At 34.1% G+C, this 19,470-nt stretch overlaps 1 protein-coding gene across 1 annotated transcript; it reads left to right on the top strand.

Annotated features, from left to right (window-relative positions):
- The first annotated feature begins 10,464 nt into the window (after positions 1 to 10,464).
- Positions 10,465 to 15,455, top strand: LOC105139564 (glucomannan 4-beta-mannosyltransferase 2-like). Its single transcript, XM_011046045.1, has 9 exons — positions 10,465 to 11,244; positions 11,398 to 11,496; positions 11,756 to 12,008; positions 12,991 to 13,101; positions 13,328 to 13,464; positions 13,571 to 13,684; positions 13,795 to 13,994; positions 14,080 to 14,289; positions 14,810 to 15,455. Exons 1-9 carry the CDS (start codon positions 10,909 to 10,911, stop codon positions 14,961 to 14,963), a joined length of 1,614 nt encoding a protein of 537 aa, XP_011044347.1. The 5' UTR covers positions 10,465 to 10,908; the 3' UTR covers positions 14,964 to 15,455.
- Positions 15,456 to 19,470: the final 4,015 nt, after the last annotated feature.

Raw genomic sequence — 19,470 nt, forward strand, 5'->3', positions numbered from 1 at the left:
AACCTCTTGGACCAGCCCTCTCCCAGGATTGATGCCCTTAGATGTACGAAAGAAGAATACGTGGAATGGAGCTGCAAGAAGAGGTCTCTGTATTAATTTGTATTTGTTGGATTCGAGAACATTAAAACATATTTGACTCTCGACCCCATTGATCCACACACAGCATAAATCACGGTACCTCAAGTGTATTGATCTTGTTCTTTATGAGCAGTGGAAAGGGATTAATAATAGGTTATTATCAATTTAGGGGGAGGATATCTACTTTACTTGGACATTACGAAAAATTAAGAGCAATATCAGCGGGAGATTGTCGATTTCCATGAACAAAAATTAAAAAAAAGATTTTTGAGAAAAGCGGGTTTGCTAAGAAACAGAGGAAGCATAAGATGTGGGGATCCAATTAAGATGTAAACAAAGGATTTATTAAGGGAAATGGCATTAATAAAGAAAATCTGAGATTCAATATCTGTGTCTACATTAGAGACAAACATGAGGCGGGAGTGCATAAAGCAGCATATCAAAACCTAACTTTGCATTACCTTCATGCCAGTAAAGTGAAAGCATTGCTGATAAAGTATCCTACTGTACTGCATGGAGGGAAATGAACCAAAAAGTAAAAGAAAAAAGAAAAAGAAACTTTGATTTCCAAAGAAGACTTCGGAATTGCAGGATTTCAGCATCCCCAAAATAATAATAATAAAAAAAAATCCATGCCGTCGGTGAACGTGATGCACCGTATCCCTTTTCCGTGGGCTCTAATGAAATAGGTCCAAGAAGGTATAAAAAATTGATGTCAACTTATGCGCTTGAATAGGTTTTACTTTGAACCATTGTTTTTAACCAAAACGATCGTGTTTTATTTAAAATTATTTTGATCTTTTTAATTAGAAAAAACTTGAAATCACGTAGTTTTGGTTTAAAAAATCAAGTTGACTTGTTGATAGGTTCACCTTATAAATCTATGATTCATATTTTAAGCCGGTTCAATATTAAATCAAGTTGTGTAATTATACTTGAGTAAAATAAATTTAAGTTTTAAAAATTTCAATTTATTTTAAAGTTCTACATTGGTTGTGCAGCTCAAAATCCAATAAATCTCCTGATAAATAAATAAATAAATAAAAAGGATATTATTATCTTAAGGGTAGGATTTTATAATGGATCTTACTAGTCCAATAAACCACGTGTATTTTTTATTTTTTTGTCTCCAAGGTTTTGAGCATAAATTGTCTTATTGAAGCAGATGAAATTGGGGAACAATCCACGGTAAATCAAGAAGAAATTACACTCAATTGTGTCTGAAAATTGCAAGAATTGCATGTGCTCATGAAGAGAGCAATAATGGTTGGAGGACTACATGTACGATGTTTCTTCCTTCGAAGCTTCCTCTACCATTCTCGTAAATGTTGCTGAAGTCAAATTTTGTAGGAGTTACACTGGAATGATTTATGATGCACGCTAAGAGCCTCGATCTAGCTTTAGATACATTTCAAATCAAGATAGTACTGTTTAATATTAGTTATTTTTTTAAGTATTTTTTATTTGAAAATATATTAAATAAATATTTTTAAGAAATATTTAATTATTTTTAATATCAATATATTAAAACTATAAAAAATATAAATTTTTTAATTATTTTAAAAGTGCAGCTAGACCAAAAAAAAAAATCCCAGAACTTGAGACAATATGTACTTCATTAATTCTGCTTGATCTAATCAAATTCCCTCTTCTTCATTTTCGAGTGTCGGTGTCAGGCTTCATAGTCTACACAACAGCTCCTTTTCTCTTTTGTAGCAAGAAACCAGGCACTCCAATCACAATAAAGCAATTTTGTTTTAATAAAGATGGGGTGGGGCAGCATTGGGGATCCCTCCATAGCTAAAAAACTTCAAGGTATTGAAAGACTAACACATAAAAAATAAATTAAACACACTATTTTGTTAATTAGATATATTATATAGTCACTAATTTAGATTACAATAAAATTCTCTTGACATTAAATTTCTTGTTTAAAAATAATATATAAAATATTAAAAAAAAAAAACAACTTGAAGAAGTTCACTAATTAAAGACCAGTGGCCAGCCACTGCCTTGTGTAGATAGGTCAGCACACAACCGTAAGATCTCTAATTAATCAATTCCGTGAAGGTTAGGTGACAATTATCAATGGAAAGGCGGTTTATATACCTTTAATTAGTTTCGAATAATTCTCGTCGTCAATTTATTATTATTAGTATACAACGATGTCTTAACAGCATCAATTACACTGTAATGGTGATTGATAGCTATAGACTGATAGTATTATTGACGTCTTACAAAACTCAAATTAGTTTCCAAACTATTAATCAATTCTCAACTCGATACTAAACAAAGACTTCTCTTAATCGTGTGTCCAAAGTTTCTCACATGTCTCGATAGAATCCCCTTGAAAGTGTCCATCTAAAGTGAGAATTCTCAAAATTTGAAGATGATTTCGACATTTTTTATTAAAAAAAATCATAAATATCTTGGATTGTAATTCTATAACTTGATCTAGATCAATTGTTAACTCATAACCTAGATCATGTAAAGTTTTTTAAAAAACAATTCACGTGATTGATTTAATTAGACTCAAAACCTATAGGAGACTTGGCCAATATTTTTGGTCAAAATATTGTTTTAATTAGTTTTTTATTTTTTAGGTCAAAATATTGTTTTAATTAGTTTTTTTAAAATGATATAAAAACAGTTTTTTGGACAAAGATTAAAAAATAATAATAATTAATTTGGATCTATCTACTAAACTGTGAATCAACCTATTTAACTTGTAGATCAAGCAGAGTTTCAAAACTATATTTTAGATGAGTGGCTGATTAGAGAATTTTGAATAAATGGGCACCTCAAGCAACAAAAACTTTTGCTTGGAACTACACTGAGACTTGGCAAAAAGTCGGGATGCTAATATGAGGTTAGGTCCGCATGCCTCACAAAAATTCTCAAAAGACTCAAACTACTCCATCTAAATAAAAAAAATCGCATTAAATTTAAATTTAATTAGAAATGTAATCAATTACATAAGCATGAAACTACCTTGATAAATTCATGTTATATACGACAAAACTGCTTTGATAAACTCTAAGAATGTTTCTCAAACTCATAACACGTCATTGTTAACTTGGTTTATGGTTCATCAGCAAGAATAAAGAGAAAATGTTTCCTGTTCACCACCGATCTCCTTCTCTTAAGCACATTGCCTCCCACTTGTCTTAACAGGAGGCAAGAAAAGGTGTGCTAGCGGTTCTCTAACACGAAATTAATCTCAAAATTAACTTTGATTACCACATCTAATTTCCCATTGAAAACGAATTAATTAGTTGTTCCATGCGCCAACCTGAATATTTTTATGTTGATTTCTTATTTATTTTTATTTTGAATTGAATCCAACCAAATAAAAAGATCTAATCAAATTATTCAACAAATTCGAGAAATTATTCGGCTCAACCATGCGAGAAATATTCTTCCAATTCTAAGAAATCAGTTAGTTAATACCCTGGATCATCTAAGCTAATTTGTTCGTCCCTACCAAAAACCCAAAACATGTACCTTAAAAAACAGGAATCCGAGGGTTGAAGGAGCAACCGACAATCCTGGTATAAAATGGAACGTAGGGGGTCGGGAGAGACGTGTCTTGATTTGTTTCAGAAAAAGAGGTATTACGTAAGAAGAAATGGAGAGAAGCTTCACAATTACTATTTATTTCTGCTTCTCAATCCTTTTAATAGCTAGGCTTTTGTGTACAAGAAACACATCTCCCATCCACATTTTCTTTTACGAGGGTCCATCAGCTTAATTAGTGGTCTGACGTGGAAATATTCACATTAAAAAAAAAGATTTAGAAAATTCCTTGTCGATGATTCTCTACGACATTTTCTATAGTGACCAAGTTTAACATTGTCTGATTCAAAATAAATAAATTACAGCCTCAAATTGTAGTTCTGTCCACTATAATGACTGCTGTAGGATTAATTAATTAGTAAATTATTTTACCAAAGCATGATGGAAAGGGATAGGACTCGTATATGTTAATTCAAGTGTTAATTTGTTCCCGTTTTACCACTCCCTGTGTATATAATAAAGTAGTAATGAAGTGGTGACCAAGTGGTAAGGACTTGGGATCAAGGAGTTTATTCTCTTTGTAGTCTCAGGTTCGAGTTCTTGGTTGCTCATATGATGGCCACTGGAGGCTTACATGGTCGTTAACTTCAGGATCTGTGGGATTAGTCGTGGTGCACGCAAGCTAGCCCGGACATCCACGTTAATCTAATAAAAAAAATAAAGTAGTATACCACTCCCTGTGTATATAATAAAGTAGTAATGAAAGAGAAAAACAAGAAGAAAAATTAATTAGTCTTACATCCTTGTGAAACATATATATATATTTTCTGGGGGTAAAGGGAGGTAGGGCATATAAGATTAAATTGAAGGGGCTAGCTGGAGGCTCCACAAGCCACACTCTCAATGTGGTAGGTCACCATATGTCCTAACTTTTGACACATTATTATTGTGATTAGCCTCACCTTCCCAAAGCAAAAGGAGAGAAATCTGGGCTACCTGCCAAAAAGATAAGGCATAGTCGGTTTGCCTCTAACATGTCACTCGTGAGGATGATCATCACTGTAACCGAAACCCTAATCCAAACTACCCTTTAATTTTCTCATGTGGCTTTGACCTGATGTATGCATGATAATCATCCATGTACCACCGCGCCTCCACCTGTGTTCATGAGTAACAAACCAAGATCTTTATTAAAAAATATCGATTAAAAAAAAAATTACAGAACAAACCAAGATCTTTATTAAAAAATATTGATTAAAAAAAATTTTGCTGATATAAATTTTTCAAAATACAAACACATTTAATAAAAACGTTTTGAATCTGAATCTGGTACCAATCACATCCAGCCATGATTAGGCTATGCAATATATCAAACTCAATGCATATTAGGTTTAGGTGATAGGCCTGATATTAGCTAAATCCAGTCATGATTGGGCTGGACAATATGCCAAGACCCGCACATGTTAAGTTTGACGCTAAACAAGCTTAATTATGATTGAGTTTAGTAGTGTGCCGAGCCCTGGACGCGTAGAGTTTAGCCACTACTAAACTCATTCGCAGCTAGAATTGATAGTAGCGTCGAACCCAGCCACAAATGGGCTTGATGGTGTGCCTAACCTAGACGAGTTGAGTTTGGCGCTGGCTAGACCCAAGAGATGATTGAGTCTAGCACCATCAATTCTATATATTTTTATATAAAATCACAGAGCAATTATTTATTAACAAATAAGCTTAATTAAATAAGTTTATACTCTATCAAAACCATTATATGTATTAAAGTCTTTCATAACCGGTCATGTCATCATATTCTAGCCGGATAAAATGAGTGGAATACATCTCATAATACAACTTAAAATATTATAAAGATAAAATTACACTTCAGTTTCTCATTTTCATAAAAAAAAAGACTCATACGTTATAAATATACCACGAGACCTTTAGAATGAAAGTTTATAATCTTCATTCTCTATTACATATATATTTTCAGAGCATTTTTTTTTTATATATTTTTAGAGCATCTTTTTTTAAAAATATTATTATATTTTTTTTTAAAAAAAGATATTTATTTAAGCATCAGAGTGTCCCCACCTCTACCAGAATGGATATTTTACATGTATTAGCCATAAACAACTATTAAAGATAAAATATTTATTTTTCACCTTTTATAAATATGGGTGGATTCCATGCCATAAGAGAGAAAAAATTCAAAGCCAAAGTCTAAAAAAAAATCCAATCATTCCCCTATTTTCAATTTTTTTTTCTCTCCTTATTAGCCTCCTGCCACTCTCTCCACCACTGCCACAACTACTTTCTCCACTATGAATCCTAACAACCCTAGCCTATACACCCTCACAAACATTAGCTCCTCCCTCAGCGATCTCTAGCGTCCACCGCCATAAACAGTAACACCACCACAAACTTCTTCTTTTTTCTCCACATAACAACCCTCATCAGCAGGAGTAATTGATTCTTTCTTCAACCCCTATTGTCAGCCACTCGTACCTCCTCGGATCTCACTCAATAGTTGTAGCCCCTGCACCACGCAAACTTCTTTTTCTCCTCCTCGCATGTTCTTCCTTTGCATACAAACATGCAAATCGTGAATTATAAATCATGTTTTGTTGTTTACAATGCAACTTAGTCACTAGGCTGGGCTAATGACTAAATTGAGCCGGGTTGGACTCATTTCGATCCAATCTAACCCTTTAAAGTAAAGAAGAAAGGTTTATTGGGTTGCTAATCAGCCCAACCTGATTAAGTCGGGTTGGACTCATTTCGGCCCACTCTAGATGCCTTGACTAATCCAACCTGATATAATAATAATAATAATAATAATAATAAAATATTATAATAAAAAAATAGTGGCACGCTTTAATACTTGGTCTTTCAAGTATCATATACAAGTTATTAACTATTTTGATTAAAAAGAATGAATGAGATTATTAAGAATAATTAATTAACCAACTATCTAACTCGTGATTTTATTTTTAAACTATTTGAATTTTTGATATTTCATCGATGAGTAAATTTTGAATCCTCTCATCACCATTTGATAGATGTATTAAATTGTAAACTTACAAGGAAAATTAAAATATATATATCTCAAGATTTAATTAAAATATATATTCTCCGCACTACGTATCTAGATTTGAATATATATCCCTAGATTTAATTTGAATCAATGACAGACACATGACCCATGTATCTAGATTTGTTGGCATCCCTGGTGAGTGGTCTGTTAGTTAAGATAATTATTGTAGGCAGGCATTTAGCCGAATAATTTCCAAAACCCTTAATTCTTGGCCACGATGCTCAACATTATCACGTGATTACAAATTGGAATTGTTAATTTATTAGCAAAATCAGTATTTTTATTGCTAATTAACACGTGGATGCACGGGCCGGCTATATTAGACTACAGTCTTGGCAACGTACGAAATTGTTTTTATCTAGTGCATGTGGGACTTCTTTTAATTACCGCAACTTTTGTATTAAAAGAGATTGAAAGAAGAAGAAGAAGTATTCTGGAAGAGGGTTGGGGGAAGGCAAAAGCACCTTCCATTGGCAGCGGCTTGTGATCTGACACGAGGCTCCAGGCTTTAAACATGCTCTCTTGTTGCTACAGGAAAAGCAGGGCAAAGCAAATCTATACAATCAGAACATATGCTACACTGTATTTGTTTAACAATCAAATCAATGAAAATAATTTCAATCCTTTTTATCTCCTTTTCCTATTTTCTTATGTGTTAGAAAGATTTTATTCTTAATAATTTTGGGTGGGGTATTTGAATATTTCGGCATTCTAGCAATAATCATACTTATCATAACCAGGTTTGCAGTTGGCCAAATCTATCTTTAAATTTGTAATTTTATTTTAAAATAATATATATTTTTTTTATATAACATACCTTGATAAGAAAAGGCTTACGCTGGTCTATGAGTTCCAGGCATGCATGCTTACACCAAACTTCAAATTCACAATTTACCTAATAGTTTTTTAAGTTAATGAATTTAGAGTATGTTTAAAATTATAGTTTAAAGTGTTTTTTATTTAAAAATATATTAAAATAAATTTTTTTATTTTTTAAAAATTATTTTTAATATCAACATATCTAAATAATAAAAAATCATAAAAAATAATTAAATTTAAAATAAAAATTTAAAAAATTTAAAAAACACTGACATTCCCAAACAAGTTCTTAATACTCATCGCAGCTGCAACGGTCAGTGACCTTTAATTCATGCTTAAGTTTGTCGGTCTGCCCATGCTAACATCACTGGGAGGCTGTCAAAAGTCATATGAGTCCCTGGCAATATGATTAAAAGGCACGGGTGTCGCCTTAAACACCTTCGCTCAGTTGCGCACAAACAGTTTTTACAAAAAAAATAATAATAATAATAATTTTATTTTTTATGTTTTAAAAATATTTTTAAAAAATTTAATTTTTTTATTTTTTATTTTTTATTAATAAATTTTTAATATTTTTAAATCATTTTGATACACTATATTAAAAATAAAAAATATTATTTTAATATATTTATATGCAAGAAGCATTTTTTAAAATAATTACAACGCTTTTAAACAAACTTACACATACAGTCCTTGCGAGATTTAAAATTTGTTAATTTAACCACCTTACTAAAATTGTTCAGGCCCATCAACCCCTACATTCCCACCTCTTAATTTCATTTTTTGGTGATGGCGTGCCCAGGATTTCAATAAAGGAGCTAAATGATCAACATGAAAAATAGAGGGACCATGGCAGAAACAATGCTTACAAGGAAAAGAAAAGGCCAGATTTAGATGAAAGAAGGACTTGTTTTTCCTGAAGATTAGATTCGATATGCCTGTTCCAAGAACTAGGATTGCTCGAGTAGGGGATGTCAAAAATACAAAACTATTAGGATAAATCTCAAAATAAGTTGTGGTCCATTTTAGACCACGACCGCAGCACTACAAACCCTTACGGAGTGCCATCATGTGCGGAGTGATTAATGTTACTGACTATCTATTTAGCTGGAAAAAATCCCTTTCCCATCCCCGTTGATTATGAAAATTAAGACTTGAACATGGGATTGTCACGCGCGCCCCCAAGTTTTGAGTGTCATTTTAGAATTTTGACAGTGATTGATTTTTTAATTTTTTTTATTTATAAATATATTAAAATAATATTTAAAAAAATTATTTACGACTCTAAAAAAACACATCAAAACAATTTAAAAATACTATTTTGTAATATTAATTTTATTTGAGTCACAGGCTATCCGTTTCATGAAAAAGGAAAAAAAAAATACCATTTTTGTATATTATTTCAGGCTACTTTATATAAATATTTATAACATGCTAATAAAAGAGAAAAATATACGATGGTATACAAATAAATAATTCATGCAAATTTTAATTGACATTTAGCAAAACATAGTACACATATAGTTCCCTATTGATCCATTGCGTTTATTTTATTGAAATTCTTTTATTGAATATAAGAGGATCTGGGATCTCATTTATTGGAAAATATATAATGCTACAAAAATTAATAATTCATGATACGTTCCTTTTACTGTAATATCAGTTAATTAGCTTCTACACACTAAAAGATAATATTTGCTTTGATAGATTTTATAAATCGGTGCGATCGATTTTTTATTATTAAATATGAACATAATGTAACAATAAGATGCTAAACAAGAAGCTTTATTGATTTTTTTAATATATAATATAGGATATTTAGGCTAATTTATATATATTATAATTAATTTTCAGATTTATTAAATATTCTGTAAGTTAATAAGACACTGTAAAAATAATAAATATATACATCGTCATGAATTACTCTTTAATAGTTACCATGTATGGAGGGCCAACTGCAATAGCTCTTTCTTTCTAAAATTTGCAAGCATAGTAGCGTTACCTGAGTGTTTGTTTTTATGTTGTAATTTTTAAAATGTTTTTATTTAAAAATTAATTTTTTAAGTTTTTTTAAATTATTTTAATATAACCATGTCAAAGCGCTGTGCGCTGCTAACTTGAGTTATTTTAATTAGAATAATAGACAATGATTTACTGAGATATATTTATTTTTGTATATTTTATGACACAAAACGTAATGTATATTAGAATTATTTGGATGAAAGTAATTCAACTTGGGACTTGAACCCAGCATTGAGTTTATTTATTTATTTGCTGGATTAATACATCATTGGCTCGAGTTTTGACCCTCCTCACGTGTGTACTTTTATACTTTCAGGTACGGGCAGTTAATAACTTAACCATGATGGGAACCTAAAACGGTGAAAGCTCTTCCACTTTCACCTGTTTACCCCTATATTGTAAATTTGTATACACCACTAACTCTTCACAAAAGTCAACCACAGCACTTCAATTCATTGTTTTTTATTTTTAATGTTCTGTTTTTTCTTTATTTGATAAAAAAATCTATAAATGGGAGATATTTATCATCTATATTTATCATCTTTTACTACTATATCTAACGATTATGCATCCGGTATTTTTTAAAATAAAACAGGTTTGAGTCATAATTAATGTATTATTATTATTATTATTATTAAATTAGGGAGAACTACTCCATTTCTCCTCTGGATTTCCGAGTCCCACAATAAAAAAAAAAGAGGAGAAAATCTTGATGAGGCCATTTCAGTAAAACAAACAATTCCCATTCTTGAAAGTGACAAGCATATCCTTTCCATAAAATTCCATGCAGGGTATCTGTGTGCTGTAATTACGGCTCTACTAACACTTTGTAATTGGAACGGTAAAGTTTATAAATCGTTTTCGGGGCAGATCTTCTTGCTAGGGCAAGAAGTAAATTTACTTCCAAATAGTACCAAAATTGACTATAAAATGACCACCTTTCTCTCTCCCTCTCGCAAAACCCCTTCTGCTTCTCCCTCTCTCCCAGCTCTGCCTCACATCTGTTCTGCCCCTGCTTCATTAGATCAAAAGAAACAGAAGCATTGGATGGCACAGATTGTGAGAGTGGAGAGGCATTGAAAGAGTGAAAACTAAAGGTTTGTTGTTCTTTACTCTTAAGGAGAGAAAGAGAAGAAACAGGAATGCTTGAACTGGGGTTTTATAGCATTTAACCAAGTTTTCCTTGTAATCATAGCTCTGTCCCAAATATATATACAACCTTTATTTCTACCACATTGCTGAGAATCTTAAAAAGCGATACAAGAAACAAATTTACTGTTTCTTTCTTGTTCTCATCTTGATTGTTCTTTCTGCCAATTTAGCGTATCCCCTGTTTTTCCTCTGTTTTTCTCTGCTCTTTTGGGATAGAGAGAGACAGAGAGATGGCTGAAGTTTCACCGAAAGTCATGATACCTGAATCATTTCAGTTTCAGGTATCAAGTTCTGACATTGCAGGTCAGCTTACACTCATCTGGGAGCTAATCAAAGCACCGTTGATAGTTCCTTTGTTGACACTTGGGGTTTACATTTGCTTAGCCATGTCACTAATGCTCTTCATGGAGAGAGTTTACATGGGTATTGTCATTATCCTTGTTAAGCTCTTTTGGAAGAAACCAGACAAGCGTTACAAATGGGAGCCCATGCAAGATGATTTGGAATCTGGCAATCTTAACTTCCCTGTTGTTCTTGTTCAAATCCCAATGTTCAACGAAAGAGAGGTCTCTAGTTCCTTCTCCGTGTCCTCTGTTTACTTTATTTTCAGTCAGTTTGTTTTCTTCTTTATACTTTATTCCTGGGATTTTGAGAAAGGTCTTCGAAGTTTAGAGCTTTTCTTGCTTTTCGTCATATAATTATTGTGTGTTTTTGGGCAGGTTTACAAGCTTTCCATTGGTGCAGCCTCTAATCTTTCCTGGCCAGCAGATCGTCTTGTGATCCAAGTCCTGGATGATTCAACTGACCCTGCCATCAAGGTAGTAAAAAACAACAAAAATCACTTTAATCTGCCCCCAATGTATATCTTTTATAATTCCTAGACGCCCCTTTTGTTCTTGATTGGTTTTGATCACATTCGTGCCATGTAAATCATTTTTGTTAAGCTTAGCAAATCGGTGTAGGCTCCAAATTTATCAATTCCGAGAAGGACTGTTAAATCTCTGATCTGGGTTTTGCTCATGTACTTAAATTAAACTACTTTTTTGGTCAATGAGTCACGTGTTGTCATCAATGCAGCAAATGGTGGAGCTAGAGTGTCAAAGATGGGCGAGCAAAGGCATAAACATAAGGTACCAAATCAGGGAGAACAGAACAGGCTACAAATCTGGTGCTTTAAAAGAAGGCCTAAAGAGAAGCTATGTTAAACACTGCGAGTATGTTTGCATCTTTGATGCTGATTTCCAGCCTGAGCCTGACTACCTCCGGCGTGCCATTCCTTTCTTGATCCACAATCCTGACATTGCCCTCGTTCAAGGTCGCTGGAGATTTGGTAAGCTCGCTCAAAACTGCAAAAAGATTTAAAAAACAAACACACCAAAACCCTAATTAAGCCAGTTAATTAAAGTCAGTTGATTATTTATTTTCTTAAATTTCTAACGTTGTTTTTGCGAGTGTCGGTGGTCTTTATGTGTTATAGTTTAGTCTTTTTATGGTAGGAGACTGCTCCTGCTACTCCTGCATGAGGGTGATGATGTGGGTTCACCCAACAATCACGGGATGGGGACCACTGTACCCTGACTCACTTGGCCACCTTGTTTTTTTCAGTTGGGGGTCTACTGACCGTCCATCACGCTGCCATGGAACCCACTAAACAAAAAAGAAAAGAAAAAATCTAACGGGTTCAGCGAGGCTTTCCCATCTTTAATTTTGTTTCCAAATTATGTTATTAATAAATCAATCGATAATAGTATCTCTAAAAAAAAAAATACCAGTGTCTTCTTTTTCAAATTGAAGTTGCTGAGATTAATAAAATTTGTTCCTGAAAATTGCTAATTGCCGTGGCATTTTAGTCATTTTAGAGCGTTCTTACGGGAACGCCCCACGGTGCGCGGATCACATGGACAGCCCATGCTGTGGGGGCAAATTTGTCATTTACAGTATCACTTAACCTTCTGTTCTTCTAGCGGCAGCTAGTCCATTATCTGGTCACGTGCGTTTTATCCTTCCGCAGTGAGTTCGTAGATGGGGTGGGACCCCCTCTTAAATTTGTTGCCGACACCTTCATTTTTTGTATTTTATGGTAAATGAATAAAAAAAAGGAATATAAATTTTCTACTACAGTTAAAAAGAATAAATAAATCAAAGACCGGTACTGTGGATAGCCGCTGACATTACTCATGTGAAGACAAAGAAGTAAACGGCTAGTCTAATTCATTAATTTAATGTTTAATAATGCATTAATTTAATTACATGTTTAATGATTAATGATGATACTAATGATTTTACTTTTGGGGGTGGTGAAATTTTTGCAGTGAATGCAGATGAGTGCTTGTTGACAAGAATGCAAGAAATGTCTTTGGATTATCATTTTACAGTGGAACAAGAAGTTGGGTCAGCTACTCATGCATTCTTTGGCTTCAATGGTAATTATTAAAATTTAATCTGCCTTATTTCCGTTTTGGAAAGCGTTTCCTGAATTTAGGAACTTTATCGCCATTTTGGTCATAAGTCATAATTAACGGCCCTTCGGAGGTAAAATAATAAGAATTAAACAAAGGTGAAAATGTTACATAAAATTTATAACATCTAATGTATTTTGTGATGTGACCAATGAAAAGATTTTTAATGTGACGATGAATGCCAATACAGGGACCGCCGGGGTATGGAGAATTGCGGCCATTAATGAGGCCGGTGGGTGGAAGGACAGAACTACAGTGGAGGACATGGATCTTGCAGTCCGAGCTAGTCTCAGGGGCTGGAAATTTCTCTACCTTGGTGACCTCCAAGTATGTAATTAACTATCCTTAAGTACGTTCGTAATACTGGTTTTAGAACAATTCATCTCAGGTTAATGATTTTATTTTTTTAATTAACGGTTGATTTTCTTGGCAGGTAAAAAGTGAGCTTCCAAGTACATTCAAAGCTTTCCGGTTCCAGCAGCACAGGTGGTCCTGTGGTCCTGCTAATCTGTTCAGGAAAATGGCTATGGAGATTGTTAGAAATAAGGTTTGGATCTTTTTATTCTTCATCTTTTGTTGCTAATTAGGATTAGTTTCAAATTAAAGTTAATATTTTGTGCTATACTCCTAATTAAATTTATTTTTTGCGTATCTCAGAAAGTCAGGTTCTGGAAAAAGTTCTATGTGATCTACAGCTTTTTCTTCGTTCGCAAGATCATAGCTCACATGGTGACCTTCTCCTTCTACTGCGTTGTACTTCCATTAACTATTTTGGTCCCTGAAGTCAAGGTTCCGATTTGGGGAGCTGTTTACATTCCTTCTGTCATTACCATTCTAAATTCAGTAGGAACTCCAAGGTATGGTCATTTTTTCAAAATTTTACTCACAGATTGAAAGTTTTCTTCCAAGAATCAAGACAGTACTAATGAATTGAACGCGCAGGTCAATTCACTTGTTGTTTTACTGGATCCTTTTCGAAAACGTTATGTCTTTGCATCGGACTAAGGCAACGTTCATCGGTCTGCTTGAAGCAGGGCGAGCCAATGAATGGGTTGTCACTGAAAAACTAGGGAACACACTCCAGAAAGCAGCAGAGGCTAAGAAATCAAACCTCAAAGCACCCAGAAAATTCCGATTCAAATTTACAGACAGGTAATAATCCTTTACTTTTAATTCTATTGGCACAAAATATTTTACCTGTCACGGATTATGATTACAATACCTTCATAAAATGTAAGTTTGTCCTAGTTGTGCTCGCTATAGGTTTTTTATTCGCAGTCAAGGGATTTGTCGGTCTATGAATGGGTGGCAAATACCAAACTAACAAATTCTAAATATCATATAGAACTATTATTTAGCAAGATGACCAAATCCCACCATCCTAAAATACATTTTTGCTTGTTTTTTTGCCTTCTTTGTTGTAGTAGTTGAGAATATTTGCATTTTTATTAATTTATGTGGATTTGATGTTGGATTCAGTTAAATGAGATCAGGGGCCTACACTATCAACTCTAGATTATTCAATAATTTTCCAGTGGACCTCTCTCTCTTTCTCTGTGTACATATATATTTGTCATCAGTAATGATGATCCAAGCTTGGAGTATATAGCAATAGCGTATGTTTTTGTTCTTTTAACATGCCGTATGTTTTTCTTTTTTTGATTTTTTACAGGCTCAACACATTGGAACTGGGATTTTCAGCATTCCTTTTCTTGTGTGGATGCTATGACTTTGCTAATGGAAAGAACAACTACTTCATATACCTTTGGCTCCAAACAGTCACCTTCTTCATCACTGGAATTGGATACGTTGGTACCATTATTTAATAGCTCTTAGCAGCAGCAGCAGCAGCCAGAGTGACGCACAAAAACAGCAAAACCCTCTTTGTGCATGTCATGCTGCCATTTGTGTTTTTATTTTTTCTCCTCTACAACACAATATATAATTAAGTGGGGGATCTATGAGCAACATTTGATTGCAATTCCTGCCATTTCAGCCCATTCAAGGAAACAAAAAAGGTCATTCAACATGATTGGCACAAAAGACATAGCCAATGCCTTCAGAAGACTTAGTGTGAATCATTCTAGTGAAAGTAGAAAAATACCAAAAAGAGACGCTGTTATTGTGGAAACACACCATACAGATTCAAGGAGAGCAGCAGCAGAGACAGTATTAGGCAACAGGATTGTTATTTCAATTGAATAGATTGCTTGTAATTGTGAGATTTTGTTCCCTTTCCCCATTGTTCCTTCTGCTTAGTTTAAGAGAATAAGTTGAAGCAATGAAATGGTGTATTGGTTGTCACTTAATTTATTGTCTCCTTCCTCTGTCTAATTACATTTTTACATAATATTTTGCTATTGAAGCCTGAAGGTTGAGAGTGGCAGTGGTCTAAGCACCTCCATCCCTTAAATATGGGCCCCAACAACAAAACAAAACCAGCAGTCTTGATGGAGACTGTTTGCAAGAATGTTAACGAGTCCCAGGCTCTAATTATTATTAAAAAAAAAAAAGAATTGTCGGTGAGATTTCCATTACAAGAAGAAAGACTTTGATTTTGCTTTTAACGGGCATTAGTTATAAACCCTGGTTTAAAACCCGAGTTATGAAATTGGTCAGGTTAACTCCCATGTCGGTGGATCAACTTTACGTGATTATGAGGGCATGTTTAGCAACTTGTGATGCTACTCTGTACCCTGTCATCATCGTGAAGAACTGGAATTGATTTATATATATATATATATATATATCTTAAAAAATATATATTATTTTAATATATTTTTAAATAAAAAATACTTTAAAAAATAATATACCTGCAATCGGTAACCTATTCTTGCAATAATTGTATGCGTACTCACGTTCTGGCCTAAGCATTTTTTAGGAGTCCTAAATCCAAGTGCCTGGCAATCCATTAATGTTCTTTGTTTTCCTGTAGATGTAGACAATTGAATGGGACTTCCTTATGGATACTTCTCATGCCTGGTGCCAGACATTTGTTCCCTGTGACAAGAATTATCTCTCACAATCCATCCAATCTAGAGCCATGTTTTTTACCTCTTGCTTTTATGTGCAATTGTTTTGCTGTGTTACCCTGTCGTCATTTACAAAGGTTAATTTTGTTTCAAGGAATCACCTTTCAATGATTAGCCTTAAAAGATGCTTCATGCTGCTTTCTTTCTTCTAATAGAAGTGTCAATATTTTCTGTGCTCAAGCCTTTTGCACTTGAATCAATGAAAGGATAGGGAGCACAATAATAATAGCCTGCAGTTGTAATATACACCATTTAACAGCTCCATTCTGATCAGAAACCAGAGATTTATAATTTAGTAAACCTAACTGCAGACAATATAAAAATGAATTATAAGAGTAATGATAATCACCATCTTAGAAAACTAGAACTCTTAGTCATTGATTATGGAAACTTCCAAAGCAAGCTGTTTTGATAGCCTTTTAGTGAGAAAACAATGTGCTCAGATCATCACTTCCATCCCCACATCACTCTTTTCTTTATGTTCTTTTATGATCTTGGGGTGAAAGTATTTAAATATACAGGAGAACTCAACTCTGAGAACCCTAAATCTTAAGCCTTTTACAACTAGATTAATGCCTCATAATTGGCTATATTCTGCCCCCTTTTTTGGCCCTATATTGAATGGAATATACCAAACCTTGTTCATTAAAGAAAGATCGTGGTGTGGTTAGACTAATTAGAGTAATGCCTCGTCTGCTACATTCTCACAATTATTTGACAGCGTATGACCGATTCTTGTACATCAATAAATGGTCATGGTGAGGCAAGAGTAACTAATGCCAACCACTGAATTGAGCAACGGTGCCATTAAAACTCCTCCTATCATAACATTGCAGAACTTGTCCCTACCACCAAAACCAAAGGGAAAAAAAATACCCACACGCGAAAACAGAACACAAGGCACGTGGTGTATATAATGTGTGTCAGAAACCTTTTTTTACTGATAAATAACAGCCAATCTTTATTGGGTTATCTTTCTTTCCAATTATTGTGCGAGAGAATCCGAGATTTGATTGAGACAAGTGGTGTCTGCCCTAATGTTGCCACTCATCAAACATTAACACCCAAGGCATGCAAGGTCCCCTAATTGGCTAACGAGGTGCCCTTTTCAATTGTTAGAATAACAACGAAGAGTTTTGAAGCAATGGCTTAAATCTCTGTATGACAGTTGTACATTCAAGGAAATTAAGCCATGGCGTAACCAGGGAATGAATGATTGCCCCAAAGGGTTGTCAGAAATAGCATCAGCTCTCCAGGAAATGGCAAGGAAATTGTATCAGCAAAGGGAACGACTCAAAGCTGTAGTCTTTTCTAAGATAGGATTAGTTTCCAAAGAACCATTTTAATTGCTGAGTTTTAGAGCTTAATTTGAATGTTCACCTAGGAGAGTATCATAATCTAATTCATCTTTTTTTTTTTTTAAAGGAATCAAAGCATGCTAGATTGCATGAGTGTTCCAATCTCAGCGAGATTTCCTCTACATGGCACGTGCTCTGTGCCCTTTCAAAATATATAGCATTAGCCATTAGCCAACATGGATCTTTCACCATTGTAACAGGTTATAATAAATTAAGACAATTTGTCTAAATTCTACGGTTATTCTTCAATCAAATCAAAACAATTTATTATACTAACGTTGTTAAGGATCTGACAACAACTCTCACATGTGTCCTCCAAACAATCACCCAAAGATTTAAGATATTATAAACCAGTAAGTTGAAATGTCATCTCACTTGGTTGCCGTTCTGTGCTAAGCCCTTTTGGAATTAGCACTCCCTTAGTCTTATCATCTCTCCAATGACAACGTGACTTGTCAATTCTAGCAGTGATGCATCGGGTTCCCTTACTCTCGCTGCCCTTAACGTGGGAGACCATAGTCCCCCCATTTTTCTGCTACATGGGGTCAGTTCTTTATAGGCCAATATATTCTCAAGCATCTGGTTTATATTCTCCACCCAATGTTACTGTATGTATGAGAAGTCATTTTCTTGTTTACCCACCACCTATCTTGCTGCTGCTGCTGCTTCATTTTTTATCCAAATTGCTTCAACGTTCAAGTCCAGTTGTCGGTGGCGGTGAATGATCCTAAGCTGTGGAGAGCTTTTAGAAGACAGGAGAGGTCTCTCTCCAGTTATGTAACCCCACAGAGGGACTGAACTGAAGTACCCGAAAAATCCGTGAAGGTCCATATCTAAGACGTACTGCATAGAAGGCCCATTATTTTCTCGTTTAGACGATGCAGGACGAAGTAAATAGAGCTCCATTGGGTTGCCAGAAATATGTGTGACTTGTTGGAGAACCCAATAGACAAGGAGAACAACTCAACTCCACCAATGTATCAAATCTTTTCATTGCCAATATACACATTGACACACAATATTTTAATGCGAAAATGATTCCAAGACAGGGCCAGTTCACTTGTCTTGCTGGGTTCTTCATGAGAATTTGATGCTTTGAACAGAACTAAGGCCACATTTATTGATTTTGGCGATAGAAGGTAGATTATTATTATTATTATTATTATTATCATCATCATTATTTCAAGAAATATAATTATAAGATTTGGTTTGGATATGACTCGTTCAAGATCCGAGTGATGGGTTAGCGGGTCAATTTAGCAACATCGTTTAAGGTTTTATACCTACACTAGCGAATGCTTTTCGTGCCTTGCTTTGTTGCAATCATTTTTCCCATGAGACATGGATTATGTCTCAAAATCCATCCAATCTGGAGCCATTCATTAATCTCCAGCTTAACATTTCCATTATTTTTTTGCGTGACACTTTGTCATTTGCAAGGCTAATTTTGTTTGAAGGAATAACCTGTCAAATGATTAAGACTTAATAGAAGCTCCATGTTGGTTTCTTCTGTTCAAAGCATCGATTTTATCTGAGCCTAACCCTTTTGCACTTGAATCAGTAAAACGGAGGGGGACAAAATTAGTCTGCTACAGATCAACAATATGGACAGAATATGAATCACCCAAAAGACGTCTAATTTCAAACAAAATAGAAATGAGTTTTGAGAGCAACAATTTTCTCAATCAAACAATGGACTCATTAGCCATAATTACCATCTTGGCCTTGTATGGAATGGAGTGTACCAGATTTTGTTCATTTAAAGACTAATGTCTTCATTAGACTCTTTTCTAGATTAGTTTTCGAATTACATACGACAATACTGAATGGCTCATCTGCCATGTTCTCACAATTATTTGATACAGCGATAGATATTACTAAACTTTGTGCATTAATTAATAATGGTCGTGGTAAGGCAAGACTGCCTAATGCCAAGCACTGAA

The sequence above is a fragment of the Populus euphratica genome, unplaced genomic scaffold, assembly GCF_000495115.2.
Source record: "Populus euphratica unplaced genomic scaffold, PopEup_1.0 scaffold3.1, whole genome shotgun sequence".
NCBI classification, from domain to species: Eukaryota; Viridiplantae; Streptophyta; class Magnoliopsida; order Malpighiales; family Salicaceae; genus Populus; species Populus euphratica.

Excerpts from the sequence above, each read along its gene's own strand:
- LOC105139564 (XM_011046045.1), top strand. The coding sequence starts at position 10,909 with ATGGCTGAAGTTTCACCGAAAGTCATGATACCTGAATCATTTCAGTTT. Across the intron at positions 12,009-12,990 it reads TCAAGGTCGCTGGAGATTTG|TGAATGCAGATGAGTGCTTG; the intron begins GTAAGCTCGCTC and ends AAATTTTTGCAG. Across the intron at positions 13,685-13,794 it reads TGGAGATTGTTAGAAATAAG|AAAGTCAGGTTCTGGAAAAA; the intron begins GTTTGGATCTTT and ends TGCGTATCTCAG.